The sequence below is a fragment of the Emydura macquarii genome, unplaced genomic scaffold (assembly GCF_026122565.2).
Source record: "Emydura macquarii macquarii isolate MOO-44397 ecotype Brisbane River unplaced genomic scaffold, CSIRO-AGI_Emac_v2 contig_2636, whole genome shotgun sequence".
NCBI classification, from domain to species: domain Eukaryota; kingdom Metazoa; phylum Chordata; order Testudines; family Chelidae; genus Emydura; species Emydura macquarii.
This window is the reverse complement of record NW_027132773.1, coordinates 20,652,377-20,668,452: the sequence shown is the minus strand read 5'-3', so window position 1 is coordinate 20,668,452 and position 16,076 is coordinate 20,652,377. Positions and strand designations below refer to the sequence as shown.

At 36.8% G+C, this 16,076-nt stretch overlaps 1 protein-coding gene across 8 annotated transcripts in view; it reads left to right on the top strand.

Annotated features, from left to right (window-relative positions):
* ANKRD26 (ankyrin repeat domain containing 26) overlaps nt 1-16,076 on the top strand; it is a 130,443-nt gene that overhangs the window by 18,953 nt on the left and 95,414 nt on the right. For all 8 annotated transcript variants that reach the window (XR_010922858.1, XM_067564264.1, XM_067564261.1 and 5 more), the window contains exons 6-11: nt 711-859; nt 9,119-9,152; nt 9,266-9,338; nt 12,798-12,858; nt 12,979-13,181; nt 15,272-15,392. Coding sequence is in view for 7 of the 8 variants with exons in the window: in XM_067564264.1 (XP_067420365.1) it covers nt 711-859; nt 9,119-9,152; nt 9,266-9,338; nt 12,798-12,858; nt 12,979-13,181; nt 15,272-15,392 (641 nt within the window). In the remaining variant the exon portion in view is untranslated. The remainder of the gene's footprint in view (nt 1-710; nt 860-9,118; nt 9,153-9,265; nt 9,339-12,797; nt 12,859-12,978; nt 13,182-15,271; nt 15,393-16,076) is intronic.

Here is a 16,076-nt window from a genome sequence, read left to right as displayed (position 1 = left end):
TGTTAAATATGTGTAAGCAGAGATTTCACTCAATTTAATAAAGTCACTAGGAACAACGTGTCATAGATGTTGTAATGATACTCTGTAACATGGTACTCCTAGAGACACCTGATGACTATATTATTGTATAATGTTGCTAAACAAAAGCTCACTGTTGTAACGATTATTGTTTTGATTCTGATATTTATATGGAAAAGACTTCTAAACCTGTTAATACTTCCTAAATAAATAGTTTAGGTTTGTTTGACTTTTTTTAAAACATTAGAAAGTCTGTATGCTTTAATTGTCTAAAGGTTTCAATGGTGTCTAAATCCCAATAAAAATCAATTACTTGCTCTGGAAAATTTTACCCCCGTTCTCTATTAACTCGCACCAAGAAAATCCCATCACGTCATGGTCATGTTCCTGCAATTTGATCTGTACCTTTGAGAAGCTCCATTGACGTCAGTTGAACTCCATGTGTGTTTAAGGGTCTGCTGATGCAGATCAGATTGCAGTTTGTGTCTAAATTATTAAAATATATATTTAAAAATCATTACAGTTAACAATTAAAATTTTAACAATAGCTTCTAATGTCATTAAATATTTTGTACATTAACCTTTTAGACCTTACGTTGAATGATCAATGGATGTTATTGTTAAGTAAATATTATATATTAAAATGTCACATTACTATTTCCTGAATGCATTTTCTTTCTTTCTATCTATAGTCTTAGTAAACAACTTTCTGAGTATGCTAACTGGAAAAATGTGGAAAAACCATCCCCAAACAATACAAAAGGCATGTCAGTATTTAGCAGTCCAGACGAGGTTGGAGATGTTGGTTTTACTTTGGGTGCACCTGCTACAGATAAAGAAGGTAGGATCCTTAAAAAAAATTCAATTAAATGAAGAGGCAATAGCTATTTTCCTCATATATGTCTTGTTAAAACTGTATTTATTCATCCATCAAAGAAAACAGAACGACCAACCTAGGAAGTTTTGTATGTGCTCCAATCTCTCACTAGTTGGCTAGGGATCTCAGCAGGTTCTTGGTGTACCTCTTGTGGCCAACTGTGATCTGTCCGCCAAAGGATTGCAGCCTTCTCCCCACCAGATCTCACTAGAATATGCACAAAAAATTTCTGCTTTTTAAAAATACGGGAACTGAAATACTATATTTATTCAGGAAAGTAATTTTTCTGCTGCCTGCTCCCTTCTGATGTGGTGAATCCACTTACAGAAAACTGCAGATTGATCCATATATTAAGTCAGGAGAGTTCTTTCTGCAGTAAGGAAGTGATAGATAAATTCAGTCTAAGAACACGTTACTATATTTGGCTTTCACTGAATTTGCATGTGTGTGTATATCATTATGTGCAACCTTAATTAAACTTATATCCTATTTAAATAGCAGGAATGGGTTAACTTTAATTTGTCATCTTTGGTCACCGCAATTTTCTGTTTCTGTCATAACTAAGCTGTTAAGTTTTTTATGATAATACGAAGTATTATGGCTTTAAAAAGTAAATAAACTCATAAAAAACAAAAATACATTTTTGTGTATACATTATGTCCTTTGTTTTTGATTCTTACATAAACATTAATTTCCAAAATGATATTAATTTAGTTCATTAATGCAGTGAGTTGAAACATGATCAGGACATTATATTATATATATCTTCATAAGGCAAAAGAAGCTGTTAAGGAACTTTCAAAATCTAATCTACACCTACAAGCCTCTGAAGCACGAAAAATAGATTCCATAAACAAAAAATATTTTCCCACCTTGAAATTCCCTTTTACTATGTACAGTACAAGCAATATAAATCATTCATATTTGCATTATTTTAAACTAAGACTTTATGTTGTTTGTGATATTAATATCTAATCATTAAATTTAGTAATGTGGTGAGTAGACAAAGCAGACATCATTCAAATGCAGCTAATCACAAATTTTTGAAAATTGTGAGGATGTATATGAGCAAAATAAAACACAGAAAGCTCACCGTTACTTTCCTTTTTTCTTCCCAAAAGACTAAATCAAGTTTAGGGCCAAATCCTGTTCCAGCCTTCCTCAGGGACATGGAGCTGAACTCCTTGGCCCTACCTGATTCCGTATGTGGAGTGCTATGTGTACTGGTATCCTGAAGAATCATATCTTGTGTTTGGGGTTCTACACACCACCCATGCAATAATCAAAATGTAGCTCCCTCCCAAAAAGCTATCTGTGATGCTGCCCCTGGCCTTTGAGGGTTTGATGGCAAAAAGCAGTGTACATGCCTACTGATTCTGTAGTGACAGGTCTCAGTGACTGACTGTTAAATGAGGAGTCTCTGTGACACAAAGAATATCATCATCTTATAGTTCCAAAGTGGAGCTGCTAGCTGGGAGGGCTGGATGAACCATTGGGCCAAATAACATCTCCATCTCCTGGGCAATTATTGTCATCTGTCGAACCACATGGTACTGCTATTACAGATAAACAGAACATGAGTGAGATTTATCTTAATACCCACGCATATACCTGCAAAATAAAATCTTAATACCCGCATATATACCTGCAGAATAAAAACATAACAACTGGGAGAAAAAGGCTCAGGAAAGAGTACATCCTCCCCCCTCCTCCCCTCAGTCTGCTGAGCCCAGATCTCAAAGATTAATTTTTCTTCCTTGGTTGTGATGGCACTTAAATGATCTCTGCGGACCACTTCTCTCCTAATGTTGCATCTGTAAAACAGCTACCGTAGGGGTGTGATGGCGCTGACATGTGGAGAGACAGAAGTGCTGTCTGGAAATGTGAAGTTTATTTGAGTTCTTGAGCTCCTGAGCAGGCATGTTGTGACTGGAAAGCAGGCATGGATCCTCTCTTAACCCTGTTCTGTACTGGATCATGCATACTCAGGATCATTCACATGGTTGCAAAACCAGAATAATCAGGAATTGGGGGCTAACACGCTCCCTATAAGAGACTGGAATTTGGCTTTTGAAATCTTCAGTTTATTTAAAAAAGGGAGGTAATTTCACCATTTGTCCTTCAGTGGAGAATATGCTATTAGATCATCATTTTGTCATATTCTTGTAAACGCTGGAAATCTCATTAACCATTTCGAGTCTGCTGCATTTCAAAGCACAAGGTTTTTATGGTGAAGGGATGTGATTGTTTTCCTTATTTCTTCTTTCTTTACTTTTCTCTGTTTGCACATAGTTGTTAAATGAGTAAAGAAATTTATTTAAAGAAGCACTTTGCAGGATTCCTTATCCCAAGAATGATAGACTTCCCCTTGCTTTTGTAGGCTAGATCATGAGCTGGATCCTTACTTGCCACTGAGCACCACCCTCTGCCTACTTTAAATACTGTTCTAAAGACAGTCATGTACTTTTTTGATCAAGGTTGTCCGAGGAGTTCTCTACAGGAGATTGCATCATCAGCTATTTTTCCGGCTCTTTACTGGATCCCAGTGACGCCTCATTGAGTTATCCCTTCTTATCCACACCTTGCCTTTCAGTAGGGTCTGGTCAGGTTGTCCAGGTGGTGTTTCAATAACTACTTTTAGTCTTTGCCCTTTAATTTTTTTAAGCCAATGAGAGCTTATACACATCTCAAGTTGGGCATCTAAGAACTGAGGTACCCCAAATTAGTGGACACTTAAAACAGTTTGGGCCTTAACTTCATTGTATATCTGAATCCATTCTCATCTGTAAGATGGGGAAAATGATCTGTACTGCAGCCGGCTGGAAAATTATAATCAAAACACAAATTGGACAAAATGGTTTAAAACATTTTATAATTTCTCTTCCCAACAAGCTCACACATTTTTAAACTGCTTTAAGGTCCAGAAACTACACTAAACTCACAAACCAGTACAAATTATTGTAGAATCAGAAAATTTTCTTACTACTTTTTCTGAATAGATGACCTTAATTAAAAGAAATAAAATGGAATGAGTTTTTAATTTTTCTTTTTGAGCCATACTCCTGTAAAATATGTGGAAAGTAGATTGGCTGTAGTTTAATTAAAAGATTTGGTGAGGAGAAAGTATATAAGAAATTAGAGGAAAGTTTGAGGTTCAAAGACCAAAAAAATGTCCCCATACATCACGATTTCTTACATACTTTTGCCCTTGCCTATTTTAAATTTTTATCAGAATAGTTCTTAAATGTGTTGTTTTGATTCATCACAGCGAGATTTAGTAAAAGTCCATTTGTGCAGAAAAACATTTGATTAGAAGACAGACCTTGTGCAGGTCCTAACAAATTCTGCTCATTTTTAATACCATGTTGTAATGTAACCTAAGCTAATGTTTTACAAATTGTGGTTGATTAGGCAGTACTTTATCTCAGAACCAGTAAACATTATTTATTTTGGGGGTTTTTTGAGATTTTTAATGTGCCTTAATTTCTCTTTGTTTAGCTGTTCAGTCTCTTAAAAAAGTCTTAAAAAGACTCTGTCAAGTAGATTAGTCACAAGAAAATTACCAGATTTTAAATTTCTGAGTTCACTGCTCTGTCAAAGAAAAAATATAACTTTGAAAGGCCATCATGTTTATACTGCTTGTCAAATAGAATGTCCAAGTTCCCCTGCTATATCTGCACTGCAGTTACAGTAATTGATGAAGTAACTAACCTTGGCCAAATTGCCCTTTCCATAGAAAAACTCGCTGCAGAGGCATGGGGAAGAAGTCTGTGAGGGAACCTGATGGAGTTTCCTCTGAATTCTACTAGTAGGGAAGATTGCCTGGCACTCTTCCCGTCTGCCCACACCCCCCACTCAAGAGACATTGAGTCCAGGGTTTCCTCTAAGGTTTGCATAGACCTGGAGAGATAACAGAGGCATAGAGTCTTTTGTGTGGAAGTGCAAAGCCCCTGCATTGGCTCTGGGATTGCTGCCTCATTCTGCTTCCTGCTTGTAGCTGTCTCTGGAGTTCTTTCCACAGCATGGAGCACTCTCTTTGAAAACTAATACAGCACCAGTCTGAATTACCTTTTCTGAGTATTTCCTTTGGAGTCGGAGGTCTGTGTGTGTCCTGCCCCTGCCCCCACCACGCCCCTCATACACACACTCTACCCATTTGTGGGTCTGGGGTAGGAGGAATCCTGTCATCACTTTCACATGGTCATGAACAGATCTACATAAGGAGGATCACTTCCTGGCCCATATCTGGGACAGAAGGTATGGTCATTGTTTCAGGTCTACACAAATAATAGACACCACTTTAAAATGAGCTGCCTTAAAGATACAACTTTATTAGCAAGTATTAGAAACATACTTAACCAGGGCTGTGGGGAAATTGTTTCAAACCACTTCATAACTGGAGGATGTACCCTGATCCTAAATGTGATTACGTGCGATCCCCAGTGCAAAGGTCTCATGCAATAGCTCTGGCCTATGGAGCTCACAGATTAGCTTGTTGGCACAGATGAAACATCAGCTTTGGAGCACAGTACTGTACTTGTGAAGGGAATTTAGGTCCTCTAGACAGCAAACTATTGTACTGCACTGATGCTATCCCTGCATTCCATGTATATGGTGAAAATAAACATACCTGCAATACACAGAATGGGTGCCCATAGAAACGTATATAAATGTGAAGAAATAAAATAAATAGTTTGTGGTAGATTAGAGCCACATGAGTTCAGGGAAGCCAGAGGTAGAGTTTAGTGTTTGCCAGTAGTAAAATACAAATCTGAAAGAGAAATGTTTTAGTTTTAATATTGAATTGAGGGTATTTTAAATTATGGAGAATAAGATGAAAATTAAACTAGTTGGCAATCTCTCAAGAGTCTATACAGGTTGTATTTCTTGTTTGCTTTTAGCACTATCATAACTGCTCAGTAGATTAACAACAGTTAGTAGTTACGTATTTCTTTGTTTCATCTTTGTGTATGCGTGTTCCTACTTTACAACTTTATTTTCTGATTTCATTGTTTCATCTGTCCCTTCCATGCCTTTCCCTAACTGGAAATAGAAATGCAGCATTCTCCCAACCAGACATCAACAACAAGAGATTCAGGGAAAGGTATTCCATACAATGACTTCCAGTGTGAAGATGCCAAATACAAGTGTTTGTATTTGTATTTTTAGTTATTTTTGTTTGAAATCAAAAGTGCTTTAATGGTTTGATTTTAGTTTTTTAATTTGTGTGTGTGTGTGTGTGTGTGTGTGTGTGTGTGTCTTAGCTTGTGTTATTTTGCATATCTTTAAGAACCGATTAATCAGTTCTTGCATTTCTCATGTAACAGTGCAGAACATAGAGCTGTAGCGTGTCATAAAGTAATAGAGAGTTCTGATTTAAATTTACTAATTTGATATTGCTTCAAACTTTAGATGGGCCTGAGCCAAAACTGTGGATATGAGCAACTCCCAGATATAATTGGAATTTAGATCAGCATTTCATGGCTGGTTCAAACCAAACCCAAGGGTGTCTGAAACACACAAAGCTTACAGAATGAATTTGTCTCGTCTTCTAAAGGAAAATCATAATTCATTATTGCTTATTACAATTCTAGGTAACCATCAAGAGTTGATAGCAATTTCAATTTAAAATGAATGCATTGTAACTATAATAATAGACTCCCAACAGAAGTGGAACACACTAGTCAAGACTCTCTACACCCCGTCTCCAGGCACCTAGGTCTAAAAGATGGCCTTAGGGCAGGTCTACACTGCCAGCAAAATTTGGCGGCAATCAACAGGAGTTACGCAAGCTATGCAGAGTTTGGGGAGGTAGCTTTATTAGATCGACTTCCAGATCGATGGAGTGTTTCTTCACTGCAGTTCAATCGAACTGGAAAAATCGATCTGACGGCAGTGAATTTGCTGCTCTCAGTGTGTACATAGCCTTAGTGTTATATCTCAAAAAATTAACAGATATTGGGAGGATGGGGAGAGGAGGTGACTATGAGATAGTGATATCAGTTATATAGAGCAGTTTGTACCGTACTATTAATTTCCCTTATCTTTGGAAGGTGGAAACTAAATCTTTTAATTTCACTAGTTTTGGTACAAGAAGAGAATAGAGTTTTTATTCTTTAAATTTTACGATATCCAAGCTGGTTGTTCTAACTACATTTCAAAATAAAAACAAAAGATGATCAGCTTCTTATATGCTGTCCCCCAAATATTTGTCTATTTTAAAGGTGGTAGCCATTAGGCCTGGCAATTACAAAGTAAGTTTGCAAATATCAAATCTATGAATAGGATAAAAAATGAGCAATAAGTGATATCTTCATAAGAAAGACAAATTGGTTAAATATAATTTATGGGAATTCCTGCAAAATTAGGGGGTTTTGGGTGTATTGTAACCTTTTTGGGAAAAAATGAAAAATTAATATTTCTATGTCATTTAAAAAAAATACTTTGTTTTTGAAGTTAGCTCGGTAAATCTTCTGGTTTTTTTGTTTTTTTTTTGTTTGTTTTTTGAAAGGCATAATGTGACTAAAAAACCGATGATAATGGCAGTGCAAAAAAGAGAAAAATTTTGAAGAACATTCAGCAAGCTAAATTAATAAATTTATAAAGAAAAATATATCTTTAAAATGGAAAATTTTAGAGAAAAAATTGAGTTTTGAGAGAGCGTCTTTTTGAAGAAAGGGCAAAATTCAGTGAAAATATTTGCACTTAACACCGTTATTGCAGGTCAGAATTTTTTTAATCAGTGTTTCATCTATGCCAGAGTTAAAGTTACAACCATTCAGGTGTGTCTATCAAAAATGACAGAATGGGTGTAAACAGTAAGGCAAGTGTGAAAATTCTGCACAGATTTTGAAAAAATCATAAGTGTACCAACATTAACTCTGGAGTTATGAAGAATATAATTAATGTCATCTTAAAACAAGGTTTTTTTTATATTTTGTTTGGTTTGTTATAGAACAGAGGACATGTATGCCTTGAGATTATATTGACCTGTATTTAAGTAACTGACATGGTGTAACTGTAAATTTTCAGCTTCCTGACTTCATTATGTTTATTTCAGTCTTTTATTTAAGACAGTTTTTTAGTATTCGATTTCAATGTTAAGGAATTTTCCACACACACGAAAGAAAATTCTTCATGGAAAGTCAGAAAAGCATATTCCTAACTTCTTTTAAAATAATAATAACAAGACTTACCACACAATGGAACCTCAAATATCTATTTTTCTGTACATAGAACAATATTTATTTTCTGATCCCGGAAAGTACAGAGTTCCCTCAACTCTCATTAAAGTCAGTGGGAGTTGGGGAATCTCAATAATTTGCAGAACTGGTTTCTAATTACAATGTCTTGGATATCAGTCTGTAGTAAGTAAGGCCCAAATCCTGCAAACATGTAAGTATACTCTTAACTTTATGAACAGTGTGTAGTTCCATTTATTTCTGTGTGACTACTCGCAATCTATAAAGTTAAGCATGTCTAAAATCTTCACAAGGTCAGGTTTTTATTGCTGACTGCGCTATGGGTCCCATCTTTGGGTGTGCTAGAGCTGCACTCTGGATAGCTGGGGATGGGACATAAGTGGTTTTTCACCATCTTTTGGCCTCCCCAGTCCTCAGGACAACAAGGATGTAGTGTGGCCACCGGTATATGTTACTGTCATTTCATTAGCAAAGGTTTGTTTCAGTGCAACATGCTCTACTCACATCTCTCCTGTCCATGTTATGCCTCTTACTCAAGGGGGTCAAGAGTGAGTGATGTAGAGCTGGCCCAACCAACTTTACACCAACTGGCAATTTCCCTATGCAACAGTACTCCTTAGCTGGAGATTAAGCCTGTTTTTCATTCCCTTTGAATTGTCAGAGTAATGCCCATACTGTAAATACAAAATTACTATGTATCAATAGTTTACTAACTTCATGCACTTAGTTACATTTTTAAATTGTATATAATATTTTGAACAAAGGTGCAAAATAGTTTACAAAACTGGAGATCTTATTTGTTTTATCCTTTGAACATACAGATTTTTTCAATTGACAATAGAAAATATATTTACATTCATACTACCGTTGATTAAGATGTCTATACTAAGTTTCAGCCTGCAATTACTTGTAGGTTTGCTCATGCTAAATATTTTTAATTAACTTTGGCAGTTTCCAAGTCTTATGCTCTTAATGCTAAAATTATACATTTCTTTTTTATTTTTAATCAATATTTGAACAGTCATAGATGACCTTTCCCAAGGAGATTCAGTAAGGTAAGGGTTTTTGTTTGTTTGTTTGTTTGTTTTTTTTTTTTTTTTTAATTAACGTATTTTAGCAAATCCTATAGAGAGAGAGACTTATTATTGTCTTGTTTTTGTTATTTAAGAAGCTCTGAAAAAGATGAAGATGATGACAGCTGGCTTACATCAGAAGAGGAAGAAATAGATATTACCCTCAAGGTATAGAGAGAGCTCTTATGGAAAAATATTTCCTAGCTATAAGATGAAGAATATATACTTTATTTTTTAACATTTGGGAGATTTTACCAAATATATTTCTTTCCAGTGATTGAGAGACTTCACTTCTAGTTACCCTTTCTGTTCCTATTGAACACCTTCTAAAAAGACTTTTAGTTGTGGCAAAGTGTGTGAAGGTATTATGATTAAATAAATGTTCAGTAGATGATGAGTTAGAGACCACTTCATTCTTTGACTTCATATTTACTTCGACTAATTTGAACTATGAATACAAGAGAATAAAGGTTAGTTTTTTAAACTATACAATTACCTCTACTTCCTTCCAGAATTAAGAATATGATCTTGAATTGTAGCACTTTTATGACAGACTAAAATGCATTAAAATGAAATTGTTTATTTGCCTGTTTTCTTTCCAGCAGATATTTTTTGTATCCAGTTTCACTTAAATGCTTCACCATCTTGAGTGGTTCCCATTTCCTCAGCAACAAATTTGTTAACCTCAGAGCACTGACATCCCCTCTTCCTTTTCTGATGCTCTGATCATGTTCTTCATCCCATTCCTAAAATCCTTTTACTGGCTTTCTGATGGTTTATCAACTTCAAACTCCATTACTTCAACTTTAAGCATTTACACAGCTCGCCTTGCTTGCTTCTCAGCTCGTTTCCTCTACATTCCCACTTTTCATTCTACTCTCTGCACACTCCTGCGTCTTCCATATTGTCTTTGTTTCTCCCTCTGGGATTCCCACCATTTTTCTTATTGCCCCCCAACCAGAATAGCCTCTTTTTTCTGTGTAACTGTTTTCAAATCCCATTCAAACTTCCGGTCCCTTCTCAAATCTAAGTTTTTTCTGGTTAGTCTCTCATTGATAATCTTCACATTGGTGATATCTTTTATCACACACATACTTGATGATTTTGTTTTTAAAGAGAGACAATCTGAAACAACTAGTCAGCTGTTGAATGTTATTCATTCATAAGTAGTATTCTTTTCCCCCTTTTTTCCTGGCTCTCTTCCTTTTCCTCACCTCTGTGGTCTGCTCTCACTTTTCCTTGTGATATCTCTTTGGTTTAGCTCTTCAAAGCAGGAATCTTGTCTTATGTCTGTAAAATGTTATGCATATCAATTTTTTTCTTATGACATCTCAAAGTACAGAAGATAGTAGTCAACTTCCCATGATTTTGGCATTGTCTTTAACCTTAATCTCGTCTGCTTTCCCCTATATTTTCTTCTCCCATGTCTGCAATCTGCCCATTGCCTTCCCTGCAATATTCTCCGTGTATGATACTGTCTCAATTTCACTTCTGCTGGAATCCTTATGTCTGCCTTCACCTTGATTTGTTATAACTCTCGTATCTCTGATTTCTCAGTTCTTCAGACTATAATATGTTTATAATACTGTTGCCCACTACTTCGGTGTTTGTTTAAAAAAAGAAGTTTGGTCACCTGATTTTATCCTCACACAACTCCATTGGCTAGATGGACCATTCGTATGACCCAGTATGGCTGTTCTTATGTTCTTAATGCACGAGCTGAATTCCCTGCTTAGCCTGGGACCAATCTTCCCAGTTCAAAATATTTTTCTTCCAAGTGTTCTTGTTGCCTTCAGAGTAGTGGGGAAGGGCAGAGGTGATCTCATGGTGCTACTTTCCCTTATTTTATACCCTCAGGTTATGTGCCTGGAAAAATACTGGTTCAAACATGGAGTCAAGTATCACATGTCCTGAGGCCTTCCTGAGTTAATCAATCTCAATTGTGTGGCGCTTGAGCAACTACCTCTTATTGAATTGTAAATCTCTTATTTTTAATTCCCCTGCTGGTCAGTGGCTGGTGATGGTTGTTTAACATGCATCTGGGTGTGGGTCACCTGATTTGTTGCCACCGGAGAGCTAGCTATGTGCGTCTCCCAGACTCACAATATATTTCAATAACAATCCTTTAACAAAATCTCATAACTCCATATACAGTGTTGATATACTTATTTTGACAGAACACTAAGTTTTAACCTTTCATGTGATACCTTACAAGGCATTCTTTGTACAAAATAACATAACCATATATAAGTGGTGAATATGGGGGTTGCAGGATGCTGTCTTCAGGTACAGTGCATCACAAAGTTCTTATAGTATTAATATACCATTGCCAAAATACACAATAGGCTGTTAAGGAGCACTGGGTCTTGTTTTTAAGCACCACCACCTGTTGAATAATTTGATTGAACATGGTAGACACAGGAATTAGGTTATATCTGTCTGGATCACTAATCTGTTCTTATCTGAATTCCTGCTAGTTTCTATGTGAGTATTTTTTTAATCTGTTTGATGACTGTTTTCTCTTCCACTCATGTATGGAGGGTCCCTGGCGCCCGAGGGCCAAGCTTACATTTGTGCCTCTCCTCCACACCGCACAGGACAGGAGGGAGCCCGGTGCTGCTCCCCAAGAGGGGGAGGCATGAGGCTTGGGAGAGCGCAAATTCAGGGTTGGCTACGCCGCCCCTCTCCTCACACTTACCTGCTGTGCAGCGTCCACCTCTCCTGCTGCAGCCTGACACCAGCTTGGACAGGGCAGCCACACCCCCTGGTCTGGGGAGGTGGAGCTAGGCTGGCTCTTCACAACGTGCGCACGGGGCGGGAGAGGCGCTGAGGGGCGCCCTCAGTGCCTCCTGCGCCCCCCCCACCCATCATGAAGGACTGGCTCGGCGCTTACCCAATGCTTCAGCCCCACAGCCCAGCGCTGGCTTTGCCGGGGTGGCCTTACCCACCTGGCTTAGAGGTGGGGGTGTGCCAGGCTGGCCCTTCATGGCGGGGGGGAGGAGCGCAGCGGAGTTCCTCTCAGAGCCTCCTGTGTCCCCCGCTTCTTGCGCATCAGTGAAGGGCCAGCCTGGCGTCCCGCCACAGGCAGGTAACCAGGGGCCTCCCCCCCCGCCTCTTGGTACGCCACTGCTTCCACTCAGAGGATGAATTGCTGGATTTCCACTTTATTTCATGTGCATTCCGTGTTTAAAATAGAAGCAATGCATCTTCCCAACATGATGTAGGAATTTTGGTGCCATCGGACAATGAACTGGTCCATTTTAAGTGACTAATCTGTTGACTAATGCTAGGGAATCTATCAGATATTTAAGACCCTTAGATATGAAGTTGAAACAAAACTTCCTAAATGTCAGTATTGCTAATGCCGAGTAGATTAAAGAATAGATTTTAGTAGTATACTTTAAAATATTTTGGTTAACAGTGTATGGGCTAAATCTTTTGGGCAAAACTTTTATTGACTGACTTCAACGAGAGTGCTGACTGAATCAAGACTACAGGATGGAGGCCTCATCTGGCATTGTCAGTAAGATTATGTTGATGAATTTACTCTTCAATATTTAATATAAACAGAGGGGTGTTACTTACTATTAATTTAATTCAATATGCTTAAATTAACTTTTTTTACAGAAACCGCAGAAGCCAAATTTGACTTTGCTAATGAACTCTTCTCAGCAATTCAAGAAAAACAGTAAGCAATTTTGGGGAAAAATCTCCTTTATTACATTATATGTTGATGGGAAATTGTAGATTTATTATATATTTTGTTTTCTCTTTTAAGTATATTTAAACTTTGATTTTTTTACTATAGTAGGTGAGAAAAGTAGCATTATGAGAACAGAACATATAGCCATTTCACAGCAAAATAAATCAGATTGTGAAGCTGAAGATGTCATTGAATCCTCTCCTAAGCCTTTATCCCAAGTCAAGTCCTACCCTCAGCCCATCCATCCCTCACCTGGCTCCTTTTCAGAACCTTCCCAGATGACTCCTCCTCTCCTAGGGTTTAAACAGGTAAAATTTTGTTTGCTTGTACAATTAATTTGTTTGTTCATATGTTGTGTTTATTTTTTTCAAATTCATATTTGATTTTATGAAGATGGTGAAGATACCAGAATTGGAAGTCTTCAGTCATCAAGGCAAAACCTCAAACAAGTAACCAGAAAAAACGCAAATTTGAATAAAAGAGAATGTAAAGAACTGACAGATGAAGATATTTCAGAAGCAAGCAAACAGGAGAAAGGAGAATTAGAGGAAGAAAATGAAGAAGAGGAAGATGATGAGGAAGAATTTAGTCAGGAAGAAAAAGAGAATGAAGATACAGAAGATGAAGAAGGAAGTCAAGATGATTACATAGAGGATGAGGAAGAGGAATATTTTGTAAAATCGGAGGATAAGGGAGAAGAAACTGATCAAGAGTTAGAAATCTTTAGCAGTGCTATTAAATCTGAAGGGGAAGTTAAACATGGAAGCAGAAATATACCCGATGGTAGTCATGAGACATGTGAAAAAAATGATCAGGAAATGCAGGAGTCTGTTGATATTCCTGTGTCTTTTATAGCTGGATATTATGAAGATTTAAAGGAAAATATAACTGGCATATCATCTAAGATGGTAAATAATGAAGTACTGTATGATTCATCAAAAAAAGAAGATGGTAGTGAACATGAAGAAATTGATGAATTTCAGAATATAAATGAATTGTTAGATACAGATGGAAATGAGAAAATCACATGTAAGACCCAGAAAGGGTTTCACAGAAATACCATCTGTTCTTTTGAAGACTCTGAAATGACAGCCTGGAAAAAAGGTGCATCTCCATCCGTCTTAAATAGTTATTACATGAAGGGGGAAAAAACAAACTTAGTAGATGATATCTTTGAAAGTGATGATGATCCTTGGTCAGAGGCAGAAAATCAAAGGCATGAGAACAGAAGACAGGCCTCAGAGAATCTTAGATCTCTAGATGATCAAAATGCTGGAAAGGAGCAATGCAAGAATTCTGAGGAATTGGGTAATGCTGTTTATGAAACCCTGGAACCAAAAAGTGAGAATTTGCCTCTAAATAGTGGTGAAGAAAATCTGAAAGAATCATTTCAACCAAGCATCCAAGTAAGTAAAAGGGAGCAAACCCAATAACAAGGATTTTTACACAGGTAAAGCAGAGATAAGACACAAGGTAGTTATATTGTAATTAAATGGTTTGAATATAATTAAATGAAAAACATTAATAGAGGAATGATAACAAGAATCATGTAACTTGAATTTAATCTGATTTTCAGCATTGAATAAAGAAATGACTGACCATACATTTGTTTCTAATAAAGCAGAGTTTCATGCATTAGTTAGGATAGTAGTGGACAGCATTTTTTTCAATACTTGTGGTTATGATGCTAGAGAAGGATGAATGTTACATTGTTCTGAAATCAGTGTAATTTGTGGCCTAAAGAATGATGCATAGGATAAATTGGTTATTGTTTGCAAGAGTATCTAGGTTCTGACAAAATCCAAATGTGTTAATTCAATTTACTTGTCATAACAGCATAAACTGAATTGTTGCTTTACAAAAAAAGGAGTAAAAGAAGGTGGTTGGAATATAAAATTGCTTTTAGAATCAGAAGGTCAGTTGCGCTCCTCTGGGGCAATATCCATAAATTCCACGACCAAGTGTGTGAGATCTGGTTATAAAAGCATTCTTGGTTGAGGTGATCAGCTAAGGAATGAAATTTCAGAGAAGATTAGGTGAATCTGTCCATCTTCAAGAAATGCTGCAAAAACTTTTCACCATAGCAAGAATGACACACGCAACATTGACGTTTTTGTCCAATCAAATGTGCCTCCTCCAAAAAACAAAACAAAATCCACCTAAAACAAATGAATCATTCACCTAAGTAAACAAATCCCATGCCCAAGCAGAAATTTTTGCCTTAGCAAGGGACTTTGTATTACTGTTGATTTGATATGGGAGATACTCAGATTCTACAATAATGGTTGGAAGTGTAACATCTTAAAATAGATATGAAGTAATTGTGTGGTGTGTGTTGTTTTTTGGGGTTTTTTTTTTTTTTTGGAAAGATGTTTCTCATTCAATCTCTTTCTATTAGGAAGAATCATCGGAGGAGGAAGATGAGATAGAGCAACCACAAATTTCAAATGTACATAAAAGTTTGATTTGTAAAGGCAATCGTGAAGTACAGAATCCCTCGGATGTCGCTGTTAGGACAGGTAAACTAGTAAATGGTAATACAAATATTTTTCTTGGTTTAGTTTACTGTGTGTGAGTATTAAGAAAAGATCATAATCTGCTGCCTATGCTATTGTGAACCCTGAAAGATGTTTTTCATTTGCCTGGGTACCCTTTCAGGAAATTACTCAGCTAATAAGTGACTTTGTTCCTTTGTTTCTAAGGGACTCCAAAGGGTGATATTGGGTAATTGCTCTTCTGTCCGAAGGTAACCTTGTGTGGCATCCTACGTTTTCATTATCACCTTCTTATTTGCAGCTTTTAGGAGGGTTAGTGGGGGAGTTGTGGTGCCTTTAGAATGCTAATAGCAACCAAATTTTTCTCCATCATAGTTAATCCAAAAGTGTGTTCTAAGTCTTTCCCAGTATCTAGCTGAGATGCAAGTATGGCTGAGACTGACTGAGACTCAGTCCCAATTATCAATTTTTTTAAAATGCCAACAATATTAGGCTCATTGATGTACAAGACACACATTACAGATAGTCCCTGTCTTCAAATTCTTCCAATCTAAAAAAGATATAAAGTACATTGGACATTGGAAAGCTTAGAGATAGAAATAACTAGGATTTTTTCTATACTGCATTTTTTTAATTTAAGTAAATTATCACCTCACAGACGTCTAAAGTGATGTTGGTGAGTGGAGTGGAGGACAAAAATGGGAAAAG